Genomic DNA, 25,829 nt, shown 5'->3' with positions numbered 1-25,829 from the left:
CCCTCCTCACTCACTCTTTTGCCCCGTTTAAAAGCCCTCGGTTTGAAATACTCATCTGACATGGCACCACATATAAATGCACAGTTGTATATTTGTGTAAGGCCCTCGCTCTGCCAAGCTGTCCATTCTTCTGTTGCCCCAGGTGATCAGGTGAAACTAATGGCAACCTTAATGTGTTTGTGTAGGCCCTTCACCCCATTGGACAACATGATGACAGACCAAACACTCACTCTTGTGCTCGATCACATGCCAGAGTGTTATAAAAGACATGCAATGGGCAGTGTCTTTTTAGCCTTTTCATAACCGCAGAGATTTCCAATCTCTTTTAAAGAAATAGATCTCACAACATACTTGAACTGGTTTCCCTCATGGCTGCAAACAAAAAATATGGGTTATTAGACAGGAAAAGAGAGATTCATTAGCAAAAATACTTGGTTAATTATTGATGCAGTATCTTCAAGGTAAGAAAAAAGCCCTAAGCTGACATCGATCCATGTTGGCTTATTTCCTCTGCTGAGAAAAATGTTAGTAATAGAAATGCTCCCAATCTTGTATTTTGCACCTTTTAGCAGCACACAGTTAGACAGCCTTTATAGTTTAACATTTTATTTATACATCCGTGTAGGTCTTCTAGCAGTGCAACAGCAGTGGGGCTCACCATGTAAGACAATACAGAACCAGAAATGTAAACGTTCCCAGGAAATTGTGTGAGGATGATTTCAGTGCACTTTTTTCTGTGCCTGAATAGTCCTGATGCGGTTAACAACACTTAGCTGCTGTTTGTAGTTGGATTAACACGAGTGTATAGGCATACTAGCAATGAGGCTGCTACCATCCCGCATGCTAACATGCTCAGAAACAATGCATATATGCTGATGTTTAGCAGGCACAATGTTTGGCATGTTCACCAAAGCATGCTAACATGTCAGAACTCCAAACAAAGTACGGAAGAGACTGCAGGAATTTAAAAAAAGGTATTTGGGCCAATGGACAATTTAAAATCCCCAAAGTTATTACAATTTGTCCCAAGGGCGAAATGAATATCTGAACCAAATTTCATGGCAATCCATACAATAGTTTTATTTGAGTCTGGATCAAAGTGGTGGATCAACTGACCGACATATACATGCCCAGAGGCACACTGGTAGTGTGGCTACTGGCTAAAGAAACTAGGCCCGTTAAGCTGTTCCTGTTCGGGTTTTACTCTGAAATCTTAGTTGTGGATATGCTGCGATGCTGGGGGTTCTTTTGTGAAGCATCAAGTGTGAGTTGCAGTGTGGAGTTCTAGCGGAAGACAGGGAGGTTCATTGACGCTGGAGAGCTGTCTCCTCCACTCCCCTCCACTCCCCACCAGCCTCTTATTAACAATGGCACCAAGAGTACGAGGGTCCAGATGTTAGTCTCCTGCTCCCACCAGCTGTGCCAGTCTCCAATACACAGCCTCATTGACTCTGAACCAGGGAGACACTTAAGAACACACTAACACCACAAACACACACAGAGCAGGCAGTCTCAGTGAGTTTTTGTTTTAAGAAAAATCATGGATACCTACAAGATGTTCACAAAAGTATTCAAGAGCTATTACACCCAGGTCTGTGCAAGAAGAACGGCACGCGGACTCCCATTTGTCACACAGATTAAATGACACACACATACACGCACTTTACACCCCCCTTCTCCTGGTGTATGGCAGAGTTATTTGTGGGTGACAGGATCCTAACAATTCTCAGAATAATGCACGTTTGTTTGGATGACTGCGCCATCAGCGCTCCCTTTGTCATTTTCAACATTGTTTGAGTCAGTCGGTACTGATCCACCAACCCTTTATTGTGCTGTTTTTTGTCCATTTACTTGCTCTTATAACAATAATTAGTTTTGTCATTCACACACAGTGGCACCATTGTCCACATGTTAATGATGATTTTGACAGTAAGCGCAGAAGAGTAGATAACTGAAGAGTCATTCAAAATGTTAAAAAGCAGTTGACTCGCTGCTGTTTTTTTGGCCTTGCCAAGCCTCCGTGTGCTCATAACTCAGCAGTAGCAGTAGCTGTTGTTAAGCCTCGGAGAACAGACAGTGGTGTGCCAATGAGCGAAGTTAAAAAGGCTTTCCTCTCCAGGAGACATGGCTGCTCTGAACAGGAAGAGACAAAGGGGACTCTGGAAATAATACTGTATGTCTGCGAATGTGACATTGTAATCCTAGATTCACCCTGTCAGGCAATAAGTTTGATTATGGTCCTCATTTGAAATGTTGGATTCATATCTTTCCCCTCCCCCCTTCCTTTCTGCTCCCTCTCTGCTTTCTACTCCATCCACCCTCCTCCTCCTCCTCTCTTCTCACGTCACCCACCACAGTATCAACATTGCCATCACAATCCCCCTAGATGACTATTGGGTAACCTGAGCAATCATGGTTTGTTTTCTGACCGCATTAGTGGAGATCACAGTTAAGTTTTCACTGACACTGAGCAGCATCTGCATATCATTACTACCGCAAGGTCCTGAACTCTTACGGTGCACACAACACAAACCAGCAGAGGAAGATATAGATACATGTTTATTTATCAAACAATAAACCTTATTCCTCTTCAGAGTAATAACTTTGTATTTGTTTTTTTTTGCCACTGTTAACACATCTATTCTATTCTACAGTCTAGTCATTTGGGAGCTATTTAAATATTGTTTGTGTTCCAGTTGAATGTTCGGCAATAATGATGCGGTTGTTGCTGCTGACAGCTCGTCTCTCGCCAAAATCAAGTGTTATTAGACAGTGAGGAAGAAACAGAGAGAGAAGAGGGTCAGTGACACATTTTCAATGAATCAAATTGAAAAAGAAAGAATAAAGGGAGAAGGAGAAGCAACATATTAGGGGCGCAGAAGGCAGCTAATGTCTGGCCACTCGCGTCGGTTTGCTGAATAAAAAGAAAGCGTGCGAGAGACAGACCGAAACAGAGGTACAAGGGAGGTTGTGTTTATTATTTGATAAAGCCTCCCTTATAACCTCAGCATGTTGTGCAATAGCTCTGGCTCTCCTTCAACTCTGCGGTGTGCCACTTCAAATTAGTCGCTTGTGGAGAGGGCCTGCCCCGTCTTTGCAAAATGCATTAGTACGCCACTCAGAGCCTCATACAGCCTAGGGTTAAACACAAATTATATCATTTCTGTCATCCAATCAAATCACGCTGACCTATTGACCTGCCAGATGAGTCAAATGCATAATGAAATATGACATGGCACAAAAGCTCTGATTCTAATCTGCTCTGACACGCGATCAGATGAGGATGACCTGCTGACCTTGACTGACAAGTGAGACGAGCACTGGGAACAGGATACACGAGGGAGAAGAAGGGAAGGAAACATAAAAGAAGAAGGGGGGAATATAAGCAATTAGGAAGGCTGGTTTTAGTGAATGGGAGGTTAGTTAGTAATCAACTCAGTATCTGGGGTGAATGGGGCCATCTGCATCTTCGGACTTTGGGCCGTTGTTATTCGCTTTGATTATTCTCCCAATTTCCTCCATAATATCCCTCCCATAGTGATAAATAAGAAGCATTTTCTTCACAGAGCTGCGGCCAGGCCTGAAGATAGTGGCTGGATTTTATTCCCTAGAAAGAGCGTGACTGTGACATTATTTTTTCCCTGTCTCACTGCCTCCCAGTCTCTCTCTCTCTCTCCCACCTTCTCCCCCCCCATCCCATTATTTCACCCAACAGAAACCAAGTACATGTCGATTTAGCATCCGCATCCCCACAGTCCCCCTTTCATGATTTCCAAACAGTAACATAGTGACAGATAAATAATGCAGCCTGGCGGTTTTAGAGGGAGATGAGATGGCAGGGGACTAAGCCGAAGAGGGAGGGGTTGATTCGGGTCCGGGGGATGTGGAGCAGGGACCAGAACAGTTTGGGCTCTGCGAGGGACAGGCCAGGCTGGCGTTGGGCCAGCCAAGAGAGGAAGAGGAGAGTGGAGGTGTAGGGTGGCTGTAACTGGATCTTTGGCCCACTCCCCCCCTCCCTCTCTTTGGGCTCTGCTGGAGAAGGCTTTGTGGTGTGTCGATACCCCCCCCTGAAATGATATTGTAGCAGAAGAACGACTATGGCTTTAATTAAGCCTGAGTTGACTGAGAGAGATGGAGGGATAAGGAGAGAGTATCAAAAAACAAACAGCCCAATAAACAGAAATAGCAGATCAGTTCATGCTGTTAAGCGTTTGAAAGTAAGTGATCTTTGTAGTCTGACGACAGCTATTTGCCTCTGCTGTGTTCCATTAAAACAAGAGCTCTGTGTACACTAGTAAACAGGATCATTCATAAATATACAGTATAATCTTCCTCTGGGAGAGCGATGGCGGAGCGAATGAAAATGGATGATGCCCTCAAATTCTTCCCAAAGATAAATCCACCGTTTTCCTTGCAAACCGGACTGCGTGGAAAGGAGCGATAACGGAGCCCGACTTTGTCTCTGTGTGCAGAGTGCTGCACGGCGGGCACGGGAAGGTGTTGGAACGAGGAGTGTCGGTGGTGATGGAAGTGGTAGTGTGTGGGGGATTTTGAGCATAAATCACCGCTGTGACAAAGCTCTCCAATAGGCAGATAAGTGCACATTAGTGGTAAGGCAGATCTGTCATCGTCTGTCTCCGAGCTGTCGGTCCCGCCCTCTCTCCCCGAAACCAACACTGACTTGAGACGACTCCAAACTCTGCGTCTGAATATGCTCACGCATGCATGTTCTTATTGTGTGGCTTGATTTCTTGCTTGATTATTTTTTTGAATATAGCAAATGATCACCGTGCGTGGGCCACCTGTTTGTATTATGATGTTCCTTTTAATATAGTAAGAAACTAATAATACGAATAGGGTTATTATAAATGATTATTATCATTATAGATTTATCGGCTGAATATTGTCTTGATTAGTTGATTAACTGTTGACTATGTGGAATTTCAAAAAATAATGACAAATGTGCTCATTACCCAGAGTCCAAGGTGACGTATTATTAAAAAAAATTCAGTTTTCAATAATATAAAACAAAGAAAAGCAGAAAATCTGGATTTCTGAGAAGCAGATTATCTTTTACATTTTAGATTTTTAAATGGCATAAACAATTAATCAACTATCCAAATAGTTGCATATACAGAAGTGTGCCAAGATCACGTAGTGTTTTACAAATACTAAACAGCATGCAGCTCTTTCACTGTGCATTTGAATTTATATTTGACAGTGAATCATTTTTCAGAATATACAATTTAATATGAATTGGACTATGTCCTAAAAATCCAGATTTCTACAAGCATTACGACAATAATCTCAGAAAAGGAAGGCGAATGTACAGATAATGAGCCATTAGCCACAGTCAATATCATCTCCAGAAGGCCTTGGATACTCAGGCAGTGTTACAGAGGGAGGGAGAGATCTGTGCCAAATAAAAGACAAGCTGGAACGCTCCCCAATCAATGTTATTTTCTCTCTCAGTCCCAGACCAACTGTCTATTCATCTGTTTCTTTCAAATGAAAGGTGTGCTGCTATGTAACACTTACAGTCGAGAGATCTGTCTCTTAATTAAAATGTTACAGATTGTGTTTCGCTCACTGTGCAGACTGAGCATACTGTGTATTGGAAATAACGCCGCTATTGATCAGATGAGGAAAATAAAGGATGTTTCTGGAAGAAAATAGACTCTGTGTAATGCAGCTTTTGGTAGGAATGTGACCCGGACTATTGAAAGTGAACCCATGACGAGTGCCTCATATGGGGGGGAAACAAAGAGGAGGCTTTTGTTTGAGAAGTTAATTCCATATTAGGACACATGCTGGTCCGTACGATCCATCAAATACATTGCCTTTGTTTGGATTTTACTTTTAAAAAGGAGAAAAGAGTATACATTAGCTAGAGTGCACATGTTAGCTCTGTACATGCGAGCTCATTCTGAATAGAGGGATATGAATAATTTATCTTCCCACAATCCAACTGGGAACGTCCTTGGTATTTACATTTTATCATCAAGGGCACTGGATGAGCCCTCACAGCAATCTAACACTTGACACATCCTTAGTCTGCATCCCTTTGCACAATCAAAAGCAACGGACGGGACCAGGAAAATGTTTATGTGGCGTGGATATCAATTTATACACGGAGGAGATAAAAGGTTGATGAACACGCTAGATGATGACTAAGCGTGGCGGCCTTCACGGTACACAGTGGTCACCCCCCAGTCGTAAGTGAAGCGCAGTGAAAAATGACGGTGAATGCAGAGGATCCGATGGACGCGCACCGGGACTCACTTTACACAATGGCCCCAATGTTTATAGCAGACAATTTAGTTTCCTTCCAACAATTATGAGAGAAATTGAATCTCAGGAAATGTTCGTTTTCTTGTCCAATACAATAACACTATCCCCAAAGGTTTACAAAAACATCTGTCTCCAATAGGACAGTCCAGAAAATTAATATCAACTGGCTTGCAGGCTATGTCAGGACAAAGTAAATCTAATTGAGACAATCACACTTTTGTTTTTTACTGTTTTTCATTTGGTGTTACATGTAGGAAGATGAAAGTGTGCCATAAACGCTGAGTCTGTGTCTACATTCTTGCTTCACAATAAAAGCATCGCTGACGTCCTTTTTTTGTGGTCAAATTAAAGATGGGTGTTTTAGTGTTTTAGGTATTGTAACTTAATGAAATTCCTCTCATCTGGCTTTGTGCTTACCGCCTTAGATTGGTATTCGTTTAAAAAGACATTATATACATTTTAATCCTGCTGAAAGCAAGTGTTGTAAAAACAAGATTGTCAGTTACTATGTACGTAAAAATTTGTGATCCAAATGGGAAAAAGGCAACAAAACCCTTTTTTTATCTGATGCAGATTGAGGTTTGTTGGCAGGCTTTTTTTTCCCTTTTTTTATTCCAAACAGCTGAAAAATGGTAATTTATAATTAGGAAGCTATCCTTTTTAGTTATATATCTTAACAAACCTGTAATTTATATGGACACAATATCACAGAATGGGCCTTTATGCTCACTTTTATAGGTTGAGTGAAACAAGAAAAAAAGAATGTGCCCCGTATCCTCTCTCCTTTCTTCCATCTCCCCATGCCCCTTATTTTCTAAAAGTATCTGTTTGAGAGATAAATGACCACTCTGCTGCCGAGGATGACAGCCTACACAAAGATGATATTGAATTTATTTCAGAAATGTTGCAGAACTGACTGTTTGATGTATACTGCTAGACATGAATCATAAAAATTCTATTAAAAAACCCTTGAATGGCTGACACCAGAATATTATTTGTGATGATTAATTTGACTCAGTCATTACAATGGGAGTCAAGTTGGATAGTCTCAGACAAAATTGCTTTTCATTCCCCGTTGAATTTCCCTGCTATTTTTCTTTTCTTCTTGCTCTGTGCAGGACTCTGATCTGATTGGACTTACTGTGTTAGCGCGACAGCACACAAATACAGAGGCTGTTGGTGTTATTTATTACTGATCGCTGAGTTTTTGTTCCAAAATGAGACGTTCCAAATATGAAACTAAATTACACCTCTTCTAACAAAAGTGACAGATCAGAATTCAAACAGTTTACAAAGCTATCTGTAGAAACTGAATCCATAGGGGAACAAGATGCTAGCGTATCAATGATGCTTATGGTTTTATTTACATCAACCTTAAATGTTGTAACGGTTACTTTACACAGAAGTGCTTCAATGACGCATTCATACATTCATATTCATTTTAACATTTATTTTGGATCAATCACTGACTCACTGTAGTGGACAGCTGTCAGTGAGAGGTAGTCTAACAAATATGTTTATCCTGGAGTGAGGACAAGTTATTGACAATCACAGGGCGTCAGTATTCAATGTATTATTGTTTCTTTCCTATCTAACACCACAAAGTGTATTAATACACTAACAGCATGAGTGTAACAGTTCGTGTTTTTGTCAGTTCGTTGTCTCACTGTAAGGTCAGTTTCAACAATAAAGGGTAACTGGCAATGTAGCACAAAGCAGAAGTACTGTTACTATGGTTACCTGTAGTTTATTCTAAGTAATAGTTAACGGCGAGATGTTAAGATACACAAAAAAACATTTCCTTTCGAAGAAAGTCGTGTTGCCTAACAAACAATATATATATATATATATATATATATATATATATATATATATATATATATATTAATATATTCAAACAGATGTCGAGATGTTAGTTTTAATGAATTCAACATTTTTGAAAAGAGAGTGAGACGTGTTCTTGTGGGGGTTGGGGTATTGTGAAGGGCTCTAAATACTACCCATGAACCTCAGCGGGCATAGCTACGGAGAAGTAGCCAATTAGAGGCGCAAATTAGAGCTGTAGCAAACTCCAAGTGCTTTGTTGTTGCATTTGTTAGCAAAACTCACCATAGTTGCCACATTCCTCCTTAAGTAAACTGATTTAAACTGCTGAATATATTGTTTGAATGGAGGTTTCTTCATGAAATGCACCTTGAGAGTTGTGGTTGACTTTTGTCCTCACATTTTACATACACAGGCTTGTAGCTTTGACTTTTTTTTACTGATGATTCAACTTGGAGAGCTGTATACTCCTGTCTATGACTCTATCACTATAAACGGAATGTCTACATCTGCAACCCATATGGAATCGTGTCATGTGGATATCATTTATGTCTTAGCTTTACTTTGATCTACGGATATCCACTACTTCCTTAAATCTTAGTCTTCTCACTGTTTTCCTCTTTGTTTCCCTCAGAGCTACACAGGTCAGACTGGCGGCGGAGGAGGAGGCGGAGGAGGAGGAGGCAGTGGAAATGGAGACGAAGACTACGAGATCCCCCCCATCACTCCACCTAACCACCCCGAGCCTTCTCTCCTTCACCTGATGGAGCACGACTCTACAGGCTACCTCTGCCACTCACTGCAACACAATGGGCTCATCAACCCGTATTCCTACCCAGAGCTGCCCACACTCATGATGTCTAACATGCTGGCACAGGACGGCCACCTCGTCTCCAGCCAAATGCCCTCGGTGAGTAGCACTGCGCGGTCACAAAAATTATTTTATGCCTCAGAGGAAAAGGTTTTACTTAACACTTTTAGTATGGGCTGTGATTTCAACTGTGCTGGCTTTTACAAAAACTGTAGGACTTTGAAGAAGTGTTTTTTTACCCAGGAGGACATGATGGCAAACTATTTACCCTCGCATGTGCAGACACACACACACCTACACAAAAAGCATACACTGAGGCAGATAAAAAAAGTTGCAAATTAAGGCGGGAGGGGAAGATGATGGAGCACCGGGGAGATTGAACAAATTTGACCTTTAAAATGATTTTCAAAGCTTTTTGGATATTGCAAAAACATTGAAAAACAGCCGTTTAAAAGCGCTCTCTAATGTGAAACAGATTACGAGCCCATAAGGTAAACGTAATTTTCAAGACATGAAAAAAGGGGGCTAAGTGGGGGGAACTGAATGATTGTTCAGTGGTTTCCATGTCGGCTCTGATGCATGGCGAAAAGGATTGTGGGTAAATCCATCAGCATCATATCTACCTCGACAGCATGCATCGGTCAATCTGTCAAGCCTTCAAACATGAATGCGCACTGATTACTCCCTCAGCTCCACACAGAACTACTCCTCCACAAATTAGCATCTCCTAACCGTAATTGCATTCATAGGAACTGCAGGAAAGAGAGCAGGTTTCTAACACAATAAATGATATTATGTAAAGCTTATGCGTGAAGCATAATGTATAGGCTGCAGTAAGCAAATGTCTCTCGTATAGTGTACATATGGCTCCACATGGCAGGAAATGAGCAAATGATTGAAGTTCAAGGTAATGCCTTTTTTTTTGGATCCTGCGATTCAGTGACCAAAACGTAAATATTGTAATAGAGATGCACTGAATAGCATTTATGTTCTGGTTTGATATTTGATTTAATTCTACATAAACGAGGCAGACATCCTCCTTAAAAAGGTGGTGGTTTCATAAACCAAACCAAACGGACAAGAAGAACAAAAGTCCAGGGTAAATTAACACAGAGCAAATAAAGCAAAGAAATTAAGTGACGTAACCGCAACCTCCCAGCGAGCTGCTACTAACAGCAACTCTCCCACAGTCTGTGCCTAAGTGGCTTTATATTCCCCCCCCCTGGCCCCAACCTAATTGGACTGAACCACTGCATGCGATTAGGTAAACCAGCGAGGGTAATTCCGACTGAAAGCAAAACATTTGAATATTTAAAGCTGAACAACTATTAATACACTCTTCCCCCCCAAGATAGATGGCATGCCCCCACCATTAACTAGCCAACAGTGTCTGGTCAAACAAAAGAAGAGTAAAAGACTAGTGGGCCCTTCCCTTTCTCTTCAGCCCATACTGCCAGTGACCAAAATGGAAAAATCATTCATTAAAAGACATCACCAAGGTTAATACACACTGCACCAACAAGCACATGAACCTGGCTGAGGAAAACTCCTTTTATTTCATGTCTTTGTGATTAACTGAAGAAATACATCAACTAATTGATGTCTGCCTAACTAGACACAGGTGGCCTGACTCAGTCTGATGACAGTGACTGCCGTAGGACATGAATCTGGCCATTGTGAAAAGGTACCGAGGGAACCTTTTCACAATGGACAGATGTGAATGTCTTTTTTTATTGATTGCAGTACCGACATCTAAGTGAACATTTCTTGGAAAACGAAAGAGCACATATGGTCAAAAATATTAACATACAAAAAACTGTTCAGGGTTTGAAGATCAGAATATCATACTTTCATAACGTACTTGATATGGACTGAGATATAACAAGATACAGAGATAATTACACGCAACGTCTGTGCCTTTCTTTAGTGTAATAGATTGAATGGGGTTTATACAATAGTTTTGCATGATGTATTCTAATGTTCGTCATAAACAGAAGAGATATGATTAAACAATAGCCAGAATACGGCTTGGTTTTGCTCTGAAATACAAACACACTATGTATTATATATAACGTTTCAATACCCCCCCTAGCTATTAGATTCATGTGTCATTTATCTTCATATTCATTTCACATTTTGGTCATGACCTTTACTGTGGAGACAGTGGTTGATTGGCCAGTGTTTCGCTCAGCAGTCAGGATATTTGTTACTGCTACAGAGGGTTTTAATAGATTGGGTATTTTCAGGTTGTGTGATAAAAATGCATGAGATTTGAAATGTTTGAAATGGCACATGATGAACATGTTACCAAAACACACACACACACACACACACACACACACACACACACACACACACACACAATTAATGCTGGTAAACAATTGCTATTCTGAGAACCTGGCGGATTGATTCAGTTTTGAAACACGCATTTTGAATGTGATATTTTGTCCAAATTAAGTTTGCATTCAGGCTCATTTAGAAGCAAATCGATCAAGAAAAAAACAAAAAGATAATACAGCTTTTAACCAGATGATCAGTGATCTTTAATAAAATGTTATAACCTCCCAAACCTTGATATTTCTAACTGGCTCCGAGGGAAGTTTCTTGAACACATAGGAGACCTTTGCAGGGCTCTGCTTCAACTTCATTGCAAAAAAGCAGCATATAAAGCGAACTCAGACATTTCTAAGTCAAATAGGCTGCCTGGCGAAACTACCAAACCGTAGCAGAGGTTCATTTGTGCTGGAAAATGGAGTGTCTATTAAATCGGTGCCTCACCTTGACACACTCTGTTGAGCAGAGTAATTAAGCAAACTCTGCAGTTCAAACATGAGATTCTCTCATAATGAATACTTCACTTGACATAGATTGATAAATAACGAGGGGTTAATTCTAATTTTAGACAGTTTTGTGTGCTAAAAAATACATGCACATGTAGATAGAAAGGGATTATTTTGCTGCTGTTGACATACTGTTTGTGCGTTTCCAAGTGGGTCTGTGTATTTCTGTGTCCTCACTATAAACAATATCTCTGCTGTTGAAATGGATCCACTACATCTGGAGGTCAGGCCTTATATTCAATCTTGAGCACATTGAAAAAAAAAAATCCATTAGGGTTCATCTTTCCTGCATCAGCCATTCTATTGTGGTGCTGCAGTGAGATCTGTTTTCATCAGGCAGATTCAATACGTGAGCTGGGCAATGAAAAGAGTGCAATAGAGTTGGATGAAGAGAGGCGGGGTAAGAATAGAGAGGAGGGGGGAGGAGGGGGGGGGGGGGCATTGTGGGTAGGAAAGCAAGAAATTGCAAAGAGGAGAGAGGTAACTCTCATTCAAAATGAGCATATACCTCCAGTTTTCTGTACCTCCTGGATTTCATTATTAGATATTTTAGAGATAATTCAGTTGAGTGAAATAAGGTTATTCTATCTCAACAAAAGGTTCAGAGCTTCTGGTTTCTATGTGATTCAAGTATGAGGACGTTTTAGAAGTACTCCATTGCAGGTGCAACATATAAACATAAAATAAATAGGGCGATTATACAACAAAAAGGATTTAGAGTAGAGCAGTATTACAGCAGCAGTTGATCATAGTCAGGGGGCTGGTAGCGAACTGTGAGACGAAACAGTGTTTAGATTTCGGTCTCTAGGTGGATACAACAGTGGATTGTGGGTGTGGATCCTCCAGACCGATTTTCACTCACATGCAAACTGAAACGGCCGGTGAGGGCACTCGATCGTAGACGGACCAACACGGACAATGCTTGTTCTTAGATCTGAATCGAGCTGTCAATTAAGAAGTGTAATTGGATAATTGATCGTTGGAGTAACCTTTTATGCATAAGTGCAAAGAAAACAATTAAGTGATATCAACTTGGGTTTTTAGGAACTTGTAATTGGCATTTTTCACAAATTTCTATCATTTCACAAACCAAACCATGAATCAACTAGATTAATCGACCCACTTGTCAGTAGGATCAATACATTGTTAGAATTGTTTTTTTGTCAACATAACAAAACTATAATATATTGCCAGTCTAATTCTTTAGCTCGATAGAAATTCGGAGCATATCTATTGCTTCCACGTGGCTCTCAACATGGCGACGGTTGAGCCGGGGCTAGCACCGAACGCTGCTAACGTCGCTAACAGTGCAAACAACGGCAACAGTGCTGACAGAGCTAACGGTGTTTACCTGAGGGGGAACCGGAGGTTGGGTGCTAGGCTTCCACGACGTTATCTGCTGTCACCATCATGTGAGCGCTTCATGCACTAAAAGCACACGCAGCCGGCCCGGCTATGTCAACGATGCAAGGAGCGGTTTGAATTACAACACACACATTCTCTTCTCAGGTAGACATTACTCCAATAAAGTTGTTTGCTACTTAACGCTCTCAATATCACATAGAAAAGAAGTTTAAATCATTAATATCAGGAGTTGAGAGAAGCTAACTTTCCTGTCCAACCAGGTGGTGCATTTTTAGGGGCTTTTTTCTCTGCTGACAGACCTGAAAAACATAATTGAATGTACTTTCCTAATTGTGTGAAGAAGCCATTTTCAATTCATATTTTTTTTCTTTTTTCTGGTGCTTATTGTGTTGCGGTCTGAAGCCCCTCCTGGCCAAACCTGATATCTTTCAGAGAGCTCTTTTCTCTGATGCTCTGATGCACTTGGCAGAGTTAATGCCCCCACTGTCATACCATCTACAAGTTCCAAAACACATTAGACATTTAATAGCCATGCTCAGGTTGCACTGATCTTATCAATACAGCCCAGAAAGATACACATCTCTGCTGCTGCTAGTGAATAATGTCTGGACTCACAAGTGAAATGGCCTTGTTGTTGTCTAATATGTCTTTATTTACATCAAAACTTGCCCGAAAGCAAAACCATTTTATCATTGGCTTTGATATATATTAGATTCACACCTGTGCTATGACAACGACATCTGCAATCTGTTTGAGCAGAAAAACTCCACATTCAATTATGGTACATTTAAAATGCGCCCTTAAATTCGTATGACATGCATGCCTGCGACTGGAATAAATTATCTTTGATTAAGGTTTTTTCATGTTCCTCAATGATGCATGCAATATTAGCCATCATCAAACTGGCTCGAGTGTGATGTTTTGAATATGTAACAGATGATGAATGTATAATCAGCCGGAGGATGTTCTGCGTAACGGCTATGTGTTAGCAGAACCAGCTACATATATGCAGCCTTAGCGCCATCAAACTCCCAGGTATTATCTCGTTTGTTATTTTCCAGAATACAAGACGTGAATCCGCCTGAATGAGGGTCAGTTCATTTGAAATGAGGGTGGTCTGCCTGCTGTATTCATATTCAAATTCATACTCTTAATTTCTTTTGTTACCAACATTTAAATGTAAGAATTTCCTCCCCAGCTCTTTATCTGCAGTTGTTGAGGTTAATTATCAAGTGTTAATCCCACCCTGATTGTCATGTTAAGTTGGGTGAATGCCTGGGTTTTCTTTTCTTTCTTTCTTTTTTTACTCGCGAGGCATTAAGTGCTCCTGGCAGGTGCTCGCTCTCCAAGACTGCGTGAATGAAATATGAGCTGCAATGTCAACTGAACTTGTCACAGACAAGCTGGGATGAATTAATGATAAGAGAGCAGAGGTGTTTTTTAATGTGTTCTCTCTCTGATGGAGGGTCTCAGCAAACGTATTATCGCATACTGTACACCTGCTGGTTTTTGTATAAACATGAAACAGGGAAAAAGGTGGATTAGAGATGAGGTGATGCATTTATAGAGAAAATCTTGGTCGACTAATTCTAACTCTGAAAAAAATGATTTGTACGTCACCTTGACTGTTATCAAGTGACTTTACAGAAATACTGTAATTAAATGTGTTTAGACTTTTCCAATATGGACTTTAAATTTGTTTTACCTTTCCTTTAAAGACTTCCTGCTCTTTGAGGCTTTGCCTTATTCTATACTTTTCATTCAGATGAAGAAAACCTATTTCTCCTTTGAAAGACCTTCATTTTCAGTCATTTTTTTAAAGGGATTAGAGCGTCTGCGGAAAATGATGGAATGTCTGTCGCTTTCCACCACAGTTCAACAAGCCCGGTGATAGAATGGGACTTGTATTAGTTATTCCAATGTTGATTCAGGCATAGATGATTTTGAATGATCAATGTCCTCAGCGGAACAAAAATAGCACTTGCTTGTTTGATGGCCTCTTGAAATCCGCTGGGGGGAAAAAAAATAGGGCTGTTCTTTAAACGGTTTCCCTCTTCTCCCCCCCCCCCCTCCTTTTTGTGATTATTTATTTTCAAATTGTCCCTAAGGCTAATGTTCCATTTGGCATTTCACACCTCCCTCTCCCATAAATGAACCATCACAGCCATAAATCACTGGACAAACAGAGACTTGTGCAAACCCTGAAAGGTTCAGAGATTTATGTAACACATTCATGTTTTCCACTTCCTCATTTTAGTACTCCACTGGTAAAGCCTAGCTAATAAAAGGTCCTATTAATATTTCCTGTTGCTTAGCAACGGCAGGCAGCAAGTAATAGCATTCTGTGGAAAAATAGATGACCGATAAGGAAAAATTCAATTCTTTTCTCATCTCCTGGGAGAAAGTGCCTTATTTCTCTGGCAATGTGATATGAAACTGTAGTTGTATATTAAGAAATATCTTAAAAGAAATATAGGTTATTTTCCAATTTCATCGTTTTGGGGGGATTTTTATTGCAACGGCAGCTCATCTATTTTCTCCACCCTGAGAAAGTCAATTAACCTATCGGATTAAGCTAATCAGAGGATAAGGTGCCGACTTAATTTCTTTATTTGTAATCAGAAATTCTACAGCGACGGTGTTAAGTAACACACAAACCAAACTTTAAAAGGATCAGTTATATGAGATGAATTGTATAATATAAACTTGTTTTGTACAAACACAGGCCGGTGTGGAGTGCTACGCAAAATCCCTTTTAATAACGCTGCCTATCGGTGTGATCACAGGTAATGGATTAGGATCTCCATGGTGACAATTTTCAATTTAGATAATTCCTCACATCGTATTTCAAAAACAACTGAGTAAAAGATGCGTTATCACACGCATGTTGTTGTCACCGTCCTCATCCATACTGTAGATGGGATCAACAGTGGCATTCAAGCAAAGAAAAGAAGCTGAAGAAACAAAGGCAGATTCAGCTGCAGGAGATAGCCGGTGTTATGAAGCAGATACATAGATAAGGGATTTCATATTACACTTAGCCACGGGCCCCTGCTGAGATTTATCATGCCATGAAATCGTGTCCATATTGCTACTGTGCCCTATCTCAACCATCCATCAGCTCATTCGGCTTTCACCACCAGGAATATTCTGCCCTGGTGGCGGCGCGGAGAGCCGTCCCATGTCATCTCACTCAGGGACGTCTCCCCTGCTGTGTCACCAGCCACCAGTTCAGCACAACACTGCCACTCTGTCTGCTAATGTGCCACAAGAGTGGCTCGAGCCAGGCTTATTAAAACACTTTGTGTATTCATGTAACACAGTTCGTAGTGTGCTGCGTTACTGTAATCCGGCAACAAGAGGCAAAAAGCTACAGGCAGATATCACGGGTGTAGCGCTTGCTCTTGATGGTGCCATGTTGGAAACTTTTCTAGAACATTATTAGATAATTGTCACAGTTTACGTTTGATATTAGAATAGAAAGAAATGCAAGGCAAACATCTCAAATTTAGTAATCTGTGTGGTCTTGCAGTAGAGTTTAAAGTGATTTTTTTATAAAATATGTGATTTTTGTTTCCTGCACCAAAAAAAAGCATCACAAGTACAGTACGGTACCATGTCAATAGCAATGACTTAATGTGTTTGGTAATCCGCTGTCTGTAGCATTTAATATAGTCCAAAGCAGAATAAGGTGAAGATAGCTTCTGTCACAAATGTGTGAAATTTCTCTCGAGAGAGGATTTCACACATGCAAATCACCTCACCGTGACCTGCACCATGCAGTACTGTATGCACCCACTTTTCATTTGTGTGCTCTTTCTTGTTTTTGTGTTCATTATTTCTGCATCTACATTCATTTTTTTGTTGATGTGTGAGCGCTGGCACGCACACTCACGCGCACGCACACACACACACACACACACACACACACAAAGTGTGTTTGACACGGCAGCCAGGAGTCTCATTAGTGGCAGCAGAGGAGCCTTGCCTTCTGCTGTCAAGAGTGTGTGTCCCTCCCGCTCCTCACAACCGTCTCCTACATGTCATGTCAGGCAAGCCTCTGATTCTCTGACGCCGTGCTTTGTGAGGTGAGCTCGGAGACACGCCCGGGCTGAGAGGGAGCGAGACCGGGGGAGAAAGAGACAGTGAGAGAGAACAAGAGAGAGAGAATAAAGACTGAGGAACAAGAGAGAGAACTGGGGGGGAGAGAGAGAGAGAGAGAGAGAGAGAGAAAATAAAAGCAAAGGAGGTTCTGACATTAGCAGTAATGAGGAACATGGAGGATGGCGCCGAGGGGGACATCCTGACATTACTATCTGCAAATCAACCACTGCCTTGTTGCTGCCACAGATTCACTCTGAGAGGCGTTCAGGGGGGTTCGGTACTTTTCAAACCAACAGTCAATCACGAACAGGGACGTCAGCCTCTTTGTGCAAACGCCTCCAGCTATACTTTTAGATTTAGTCATTAATAATAATGATAATAATAGCCACATGCATTAAGTACTTTTCACAAAAAGGAAAATAAAATACCAACACATTTTGTGTTCAACATCATAAAAGTTGACCTTTTTCTCTACTTTTGTTTTTTTTTATTTGTATTTTAGCTTTTATTTGTATGGCACAAACTTAAAAGTAATTCCTAGTTATTTTATGAAAATATCAAACGTGTTGGCGCGGACTCCGTTTGGCTTTGGGACATATAATCGCAAATCCATTCCAACAGTGTGGCTACTTAAGACGCTCTTGCTTTTTCCCCTCTTTCCAAGTTTGAGTCGAAACACAAATAAATATTTCATTGCGCTGCTAGTTTGTGAGGTATTGCTGTTTTTCTGCCAGATTAATAACATGATCACAGTTCAGCGCAGGAGGTGCAAGAGCAAGTATTTAACATTTTTCCTCCTGACTAACATGTAATTGGAACGATTGAAAGTGACCTTATAGTGTCTTGTTTTGCCAACATGGAGTCACTGCCAAGCTGTTAAACTAAATAAGGTTTTAATAGCGCATTGCTATATGCAGTTGGCTGGTAGTACACCTGGATCACAGCATCATATCACAGCTGAATCAAAGTCTCCTTGTCTTATTGAATGATATTTTATAAGTAATCTTAAATCTGTTTTAAAATACATCTAATTAAGCTTCCAACTAATTTATAAAACACTTGTGTTTCTTCTTCTTAAACATCCCGGCATCTGCTGCCCATCATATCTCCTTACTTAGCATCTGTCTGATGTCACAAGAAGGCAGAAGGAGCGTTTTGCCTTTGCTTTCATACTTAAGTAGCGTATGATTCATAAATCCACTCTCTTATTAATTCTCCTCAGCTTGTGTAAATGACCCTCCTGGGTATATATAAGCTTGATAAACCGAAGACATGGATGAAGGGAGAGAGAAGAAGAAGAAGAGGAGAGAGGGAGGAGGGGGAGGAAGGGGGTGTGAGGCTCGAAGGCTCTTTGAGGAACAGAGTTGTTAGTGCTTTGCCCTCGGGGTGAATGAGAAGTAGCTTTGAGGCCCTGGGTTGGCTCCCCACCTAAAGGCGTGTTTACCGCCGTGTTGCGCGGCGGCTGTGCTTTTGAAGGATCAGTCTTGAACGCGCCTCTAATTAAAGCTGTCATGGCTGGGTGCCTGCAGGGATAATGTTCTATTATTATAGTCATTTGTTTCAATTAAACGCCGGGTGATTTTACAATAGCAGCCGTGAACCTGTGTGAGTGAGCCATCACTCTAAACAAGATGGCTCCAGTCAAGCAGGCAGCGGGGAGAGGAAAAGTCTCGGGACTCTCAGGAGCATTGATCACTGTGTGTTCAAACAGGGCGGGACGGGACAGAGAGGGTCTGAGGGTGTGATTAAAGCAGACCAGCAGGTGATGTCGCTTTAAAATCCAAATACTAAAAGATAAAAAAAATGCTTAATCATTCGCAAACACATTTCACCTTTCATTTACATTTGAAAGTTAGTGAACTAAAAGTGAATAAAACCTGCACTTAATTAAAAACTGACACGCTTAAGATTGATTTACTCATTTTTAGATGATGCTAAAAGTTGGAGCACAACATTTATTGATTCTTTAGCATCAAGAGACGGGTTTATTATGATGCCGGGGCATTAAAACCTCGCGTAGTAATCACCCCCGCTAATTTAAATGATGAAACAGATGCCACTCTGGTATAATCATCATAAGGACGGAGCAAGGTTAGCTGCTTCGGTCTCCTCTTTCTCCTTGTAGCTATATGGAGCTCTCCTCTCCCCTTTTCTCATCTCTGTGCTGGTGGTCAAATCCCCTTAGCTAAATCAAATGGTGCAGGCAATTGGAGCGGCCGTGAAAACCATTTCAAAGGTAGGGTCAGCAGGAGCAGGAGAACAATGGCTTTGTGATATTCCATCTCAGACACAATGTGCTACACATAATTGGAAAGCCTTTGTTATTTGACTCCCATTTGACTATGATGTACAAGATGTGAATACAAACACGACAGGCGTAACGATGGCAGAGGAGCATGCTCACACCGAGTTTCCTGGCTTTACATCACAGTTTAAGGTCTGCCTGGCTGCTCGTCACCAAAAAGCAATATCTAACTGTCCTCTCGCTAACTTTGGAGATGGATTTTAGTACTTAAGTCGTGTTTTTTTGCGTCTTTTTCCTCCTTTTTGCCTCTCTCTTTCTCTCTTCCAGCGTCATATTTCCCTTCCTCCTACTTTTCCTTCTCTCCACTCAGATCTCCTGGGGCTTTACAACAAACAACTAATTGCTGGAGGTTAAGCACAGCTACAATACCCAAGAGAACTTAGAATCCAACGTTATAAGTAATCTAAATTTAATATAGATTTAGGGCACCGCATTGCTCAAGTTGGCAGTTATTGGTTCATAATTGTACCACAAAATACAGCAGTTGCAGGAAAAACCTGAACAACGATGAGCAAAGTATTTAACGAGTTAGCTCCTTCAGCATAGGATAAGACTACTTGTAATGCTATCTTTCTCAACCTATAACCATCTATCAGGTTTGCCACACTCAAAAAATACACAAAACATCATGGCATGATTGTCATGCTTGGCCACAGACCGAGTCATACATCCAGGAAAGAAATCTCTATTATTTGGCCGTCTATGAGAAGAGTCCATGAGAAGGCCATATGTGTTAAATACTAAAAGCAGAGTGCGCAGTGACCAACCAAGTCCTGTTACTCACTGTGCCCCCCCCCCCCCCCCCCCTCCCTCCCATTTGGATGATACCATTAGGAATTAGCATACAGTACCTATGGCAACCGGCAACCTTTGTCAGATTCTTTCATAATATTTGAACAGCCGTCTGCTGCTCGCTTTATTTAGCTCAGGCTTGATGGCGCTATGTGATAACTTCTTGCTCTTTCCGTCTCACACAGGTGAAAGAACCAACTAAAAACACCCGGAGACATTTAAAAGAAGTGACATAGGAGTAACTGTTTTGAGTAATGAGCACTAGTCCTTTAGGTGTCAGCTGCTTTTAGTAACTGTAATAAAGGTACATACACTTTCATACTTAGGAATCAGTGTCTCTGTGATTACATTGATATGTCTTTGCTTTTAAATTAGCTGTAGTGTCAGTTTCATTAGACTTTTGCTGATGTGCAATACTAAATTTGCGTCTGTGTTTTCTGGTGACTTGCTGCTTCATTAGTTAGGACAGAGCACTCAGCTCTAATGGAAATCGAGTCAGTGCTGTGAGGATAAGGAGTGGCAGATGAAAGTGCGCTGGATTTAAAATAAAATCAAGAAATACAGTGAATTATTTATATTTTTGCTGAAAATGAATGTAATTTGACTCATTTCTTCCACAAGAATAAGGTGAATTGGTGTGTAACACATCGTCACAATTTCAGAAAACAAAGTGTCGCAAATCAATCAGTTAAACTGAATTTAAAAACAGATTCATGTAAATCTGATAGAGCGCGAGTGACCCTTTTCTGTTTCTACTCTTACGAGGCCGACACCCGCTACCCATGATGCCACGGTGCCTTCCCCCGGTGAACTCTCTGCCTGTCTCCTTCTTGTTTATATTAAACATGGTGTGGCTCAGATTAAAGGGTGACAATTTTGCCTGGAGGCTGTTGCTATGGAAATGCGTCTGCTCCAGCTATGATAGGCCATTCATGTTTGATTAATTGGTTTTTCAATGCTTCTTGGTTTGTGAGGACCCTTAAAGAGCAAGTCCATGGCAAATGGAAAATTAATGGATTTCTATTTCCTTCGCTTTCCCCTTTCTTCCTCTTTTCTCCCCGCCTGTCTCACTACTTATTTTGCTGAAGCTGTTTCCTCATGTTTTAAGAAGTGTAGTGATGGTGTTTAGAATTATGATTGGAAGTTGGAGATTGCCATGGATGGGGGGAGGTTAGAGCGTGGTTATTTGAAATGCAAAAGGAATGTCTTTGTTCATGGCTGGCTTTTGTGTGCAGCTGCTGAGGCAAACACAGAATCTAATGTCGTGTGAATATTATGAGTTTTCAAAGCAGGCCAGAGCCTCGTACAACATTACTTTGTTGTGCATTTGTATTCTAGCAATCTACTGGGACCAATTATGATTAGAGAGCCGAGCCTTCATCTTTGAACCTCTACTCGTGTTTATCAGGACCTCATATGCACGGGCCTTTTCAATTTGATCTTTTTAGCACTTCACTAATGTGTAATGTATTATTTAACTCATAAATATTTAAAAGAGCTAACAAATGCTAGTTCATCACTTTCTGATCTGTAAATTGCCAAACATTCCCATTAATGCCTACATTAAAAGCATCCTTTGGTGCGTGCTCATGTTCTGTCCTGATGCATCTTGAAGAAAAGCTTTTCATGTAGTTATTATTTAAGCTCTTTTAAGATGGCTAAGAGCAGAACTTTGTGAGAGTCTGATTCTGTAATCACTCTGAAGGGTGTTCTCCACGTGGGGGTCATTCTACAGCAGCGAGCACCCTATTTGTGGGCCCCAAGTGTTGAAAAAGGTGTTGTTAAACATGGCAGTGAATTCAATTTTTCTCTTTCATAACACACAGTGAGCATAATACATCCGCAGGGGGTTGATAGGGTTGTTATCAATGCCATTGACGCAACGATTGCTGAGCAAGGTAATGAGGTTTCTGGCTTCTTCATTTTCAGAAGCAGGAACTGAAGTGTTCCACCAAACACCAACCAGGTCACTGTGTCTTAAGGACCCCGCTGGGCCTGCACTTATTGGACGTCCTAGTGATTGCCTAGATGTAAAAATAAGTCGGTATGAAATTACTGATTGTACCTTTGATTGTTATTGAGAGGTCCCTTGCACAAATATATCATTTTGAGTTAAGTGATGGTCCTATGAGTTACATGACTGAGTGTTGAATGCAACATTTGGCTTGAGGTACCGTTCCAACTCCCCCTAATGGCTTGTAGGCGTGGAAAACATTGACTTCAATTGAATGGTGGAAAAAACGTGTATTCGATTGTTACGTCGTGATTTCCATAGATAAACCTGCAATAACAGATTTGTTTGGCTACTTATACAGCAGAACACAACACTGACATATTATCACCTTCAATAATGAGCTTGTTAGCAAACAGTTGCTCAGTAGTAGCAATATTAGCATTCATTTAAAAGCTTATCTCTGACCATCTGATGAATTTAAATCTCATATTCACTCTCATTTTAGCTCCTTCTTTTGGTCTCTACCAACTCCTGAGAAAAGTATCTGGGTCTTTAGCTGATAAATGCTCCACTATGTTCACCAGCTAGTTGCTAACTGGCTACTATTTGGTGTTAAGCAGGTAGTGTACAGTAAACATTTGCCTTCTGTGGACTGTGTGAGTCTCACACTATGAAAGCAATAAGAATGAACCAAAATAGTAAAGTTCTTGGTCAGAAAAAAAACAAATAATGAGTTTAAAGGACCTTAAAACACTAAAACACAGGAGTCTCTGTAGCTTCAACTCTACAAGCTGTCATGTGATCTATATACAAATACTGCTTATAGTAGCTGCTCTCAATAGTTGTCCCTTCTTCTAGTTTGTGTTTTGACAATGATTTTCAAATCATTTCACTTCAAAAATCGCATCTCTAAAAGGGTATGTTTGGTTCACAAAATTTAGATTTTCTGGCTGCCTACCTTTAATAGGCATACATACCAACAGTGAACGAGAACAGTCTGAGAGATTTCAGGAAATGTAGCTTATTAACCGCCTTACACCCAATATTCAAATGTGCTCCCCTGTATAAAGGTCAGTTGTACCAAAAAGCAATCGATAAAATTGGCCACAAACCTGCAAGTTGGAAAATAGTGCCTGTTACTGTCTTGACAAAATACAGTTGCAAATAAAAAGAGAAGCTTTCTAACCACCAGCCTCAGTTTAACAATGAGACCTTTTTTTGTCTGTCTAGCTTTTTTCTTTTGCGTCCCTCATTACAACACATCTAAAAAGTAGTTTTTGGTCTTACTTTAGATTTTGTCCAACAATTATTCTTCTCAAATTTGAAAATGTCATCTCCACTCCTCCAAGTCTTTGCATATTTGGCTAATTGGCGAACTTTTATTACTTTGAGTAGAGGAGAAGATGGTAAAGCTGGTGTTCTTCTCTCACCCCAGATGCAGGAGATGGCTTTGCACCACCACCAACAGCAACACCATCACCAGCACCCAGATGGCTCTCATTATGACCACGCCCGTAACCACCCCCTGATAAACCGCTCACCTCCGATACTCCCCAACCCCATGAGTGCACTGACCCAGCTAAACCCTCAGGTCAGCAGGAGTGCACTGCCTCATGGTTCCCCTTCACCTCCGGGAAGTAAATCGGCCACACCCTCCCCCTCAAGCTCCAATCAGGAGGAGGAGACTGATCCTCATTCGAAGGTACTGATGTAGTGACGCTTGACTGGCTTGTAGTAGTGGAGTAGGGGGCGAGGGGCTTGGCAGTGCTTCTCAGAGATGGTTTGCATGCATAGTGTTGAGCCTAAACGGGAATTCAGGGGTGCTTTTGCTTTTTATTGGGTTGGGTGGAAAACTGGCATGGTTGCAAAATGTTGCTGTTGAGAGGAACTGAAGCCATTTTTTTCTGTGTGTAATGGTGTGGTGGAGTGTGGTGTCACATTTGGAAAGAAAATTGACTTGAAATATTGACTTCTTGATTGAATGTTGGCAGTCATATCGTATTTGGTCAATGGAGTTACATACAATCTGGTTTGAAAACTACTACTCTTTCATTTCAATCACTCATTCGTTTAAATAAGAAGAGAAGGACACTTGTTTCGATTTGTTTGATTTATGTAAATCTGCTTTCATAAATTGCCCACCAACCAATGTCTCTGTGGAATTGCTTCGTTTCTATCAGGGGAATGTGAATGAGTGCATAATTGAATCGGCCACATCCACCGAGTTTCAGATTCATCGGTGTATTTAAATGCTAGCTTTTTCTCTAGTTAGAGAAAAAATATATATCCCTGCATATACATCTCTGCTGTGCCTCTCACTGTTTGTGTGAATAAAAAGGATTACCATCACTCCTATCAGTAAGTAATTCCATTTGCTCTCTCCAGTTCACTCTGAGACCACTTCAAAGCCAGAGCAGCTACAGCAGGCAGTTTAAAATTCCTTTCACCCCCATAGCATGAAAAGTCAGAATTTATGACTTGCTCAACAACTGAAAAATAAAGATTTGAAAAGGTTTGATGAATTGAACTAGCAGATGTTATTTTTGTAAGACAGAAAAGAACTGTCAATCAGTGTCGGTGGCAAAGTTTTACTGTCAGTGAAGCATTGCTGCACTATTCAAACGCTGACCAACTGTCTAACAGAGAGCTTGAGTTATGCATTTAACGAGGTTTACATGCTTCACCTGGACCCGATGTTATAAGCATTCATCAGAGATGCAATTCTTCACTCCAGTTGAATTGGTAGCCCTTGTTTCTGCGGTGTCAATAAGTCGTTTTGTTTTTTGTGTGCTTTTGATGGTCTTCCAGATCACGGGCGAGAAGCGGCCGTCCTCAGAGATGATGAAGCCCAAGCCCAAACCCCAAAAAAAGAAGAAGAAGAAGGATCCCAATGAGCCTACGAAGCCCGTGTCAGCCTATGCCTTGTTCTTCAGAGACACCCAGGCAGCCATTAAAGGACAGAATCCCAACGCCACCTTTGGAGACGTATCCAAGATAGTGGCCTCCATGTGGGACGGATTGGGAGAGGAGCAGAAACAGGTAGATTGATATTGTGTACACGTACACTCAGATTACGGGAAATTAACTGTTGATCGATCTTTGTACTTAAAGCACGACTATTTAACGTATGAAAGAAGGGTTTGGCAATGTGTGCTCGGCTTAACAAAATGCTGTGAATACAACACTGACATTACATTACATTACATTAGCAAATGTATCCAGTAAATTACTGAGCAAGATTAACATTCATTTGGATTTGTGTGTCTGGCCACCTGGCCAATACAAGTCCAACATTCATTGTCCCTTTATCTCTGTTTTCGGACTCTACCAACTCCTCAAGGGAAATATTTAGCTGCTCCGCTATGTTCACCAGCTAGTTGCTAACTTTATCTGAAGATAGAAAACAGTGGGTTTTTAGAACTGCCTGCTGCAGCCGAAAACAACGCTGCAAGTCCAGCCTCGTTGTGGGGCCCATTCACATAAACGGAGGAAATAACTCTGGATTTTACAACTTTGAGGTCCGAGGACCGAATTAAATAAGGA

The 25,829-nt window shown here is 41.0% G+C and overlaps 1 protein-coding gene across 1 annotated transcript in view; it reads left to right on the top strand.

Moving 5' to 3' along the window:
- tox2 (TOX high mobility group box family member 2) overlaps positions 1–25,829 on the top strand; it is an 85,532-nt gene that overhangs the window by 50,642 nt on the left and 9,061 nt on the right. Inside the window, exons 4-6 of the mRNA XM_079156598.1 lie at positions 8,750–9,025; positions 23,722–23,988; positions 25,095–25,325. Of these exons, the coding sequence (XP_079012724.1) occupies positions 8,750–9,025; positions 23,722–23,988; positions 25,095–25,325 (774 nt within the window). The remainder of the gene's footprint in view (positions 1–8,749; positions 9,026–23,721; positions 23,989–25,094; positions 25,326–25,829) is intronic.

The sequence above is a fragment of the Pholis gunnellus genome, assembly GCF_910591455.1.
Source record: "Pholis gunnellus genome assembly, chromosome: 3".
NCBI classification, from domain to species: Eukaryota; Metazoa; Chordata; class Actinopteri; order Perciformes; family Pholidae; genus Pholis; species Pholis gunnellus.
The sequence above is the reverse complement of the archived record's forward strand: the minus strand, read 5'-3'. Positions and strand labels throughout refer to the sequence as shown.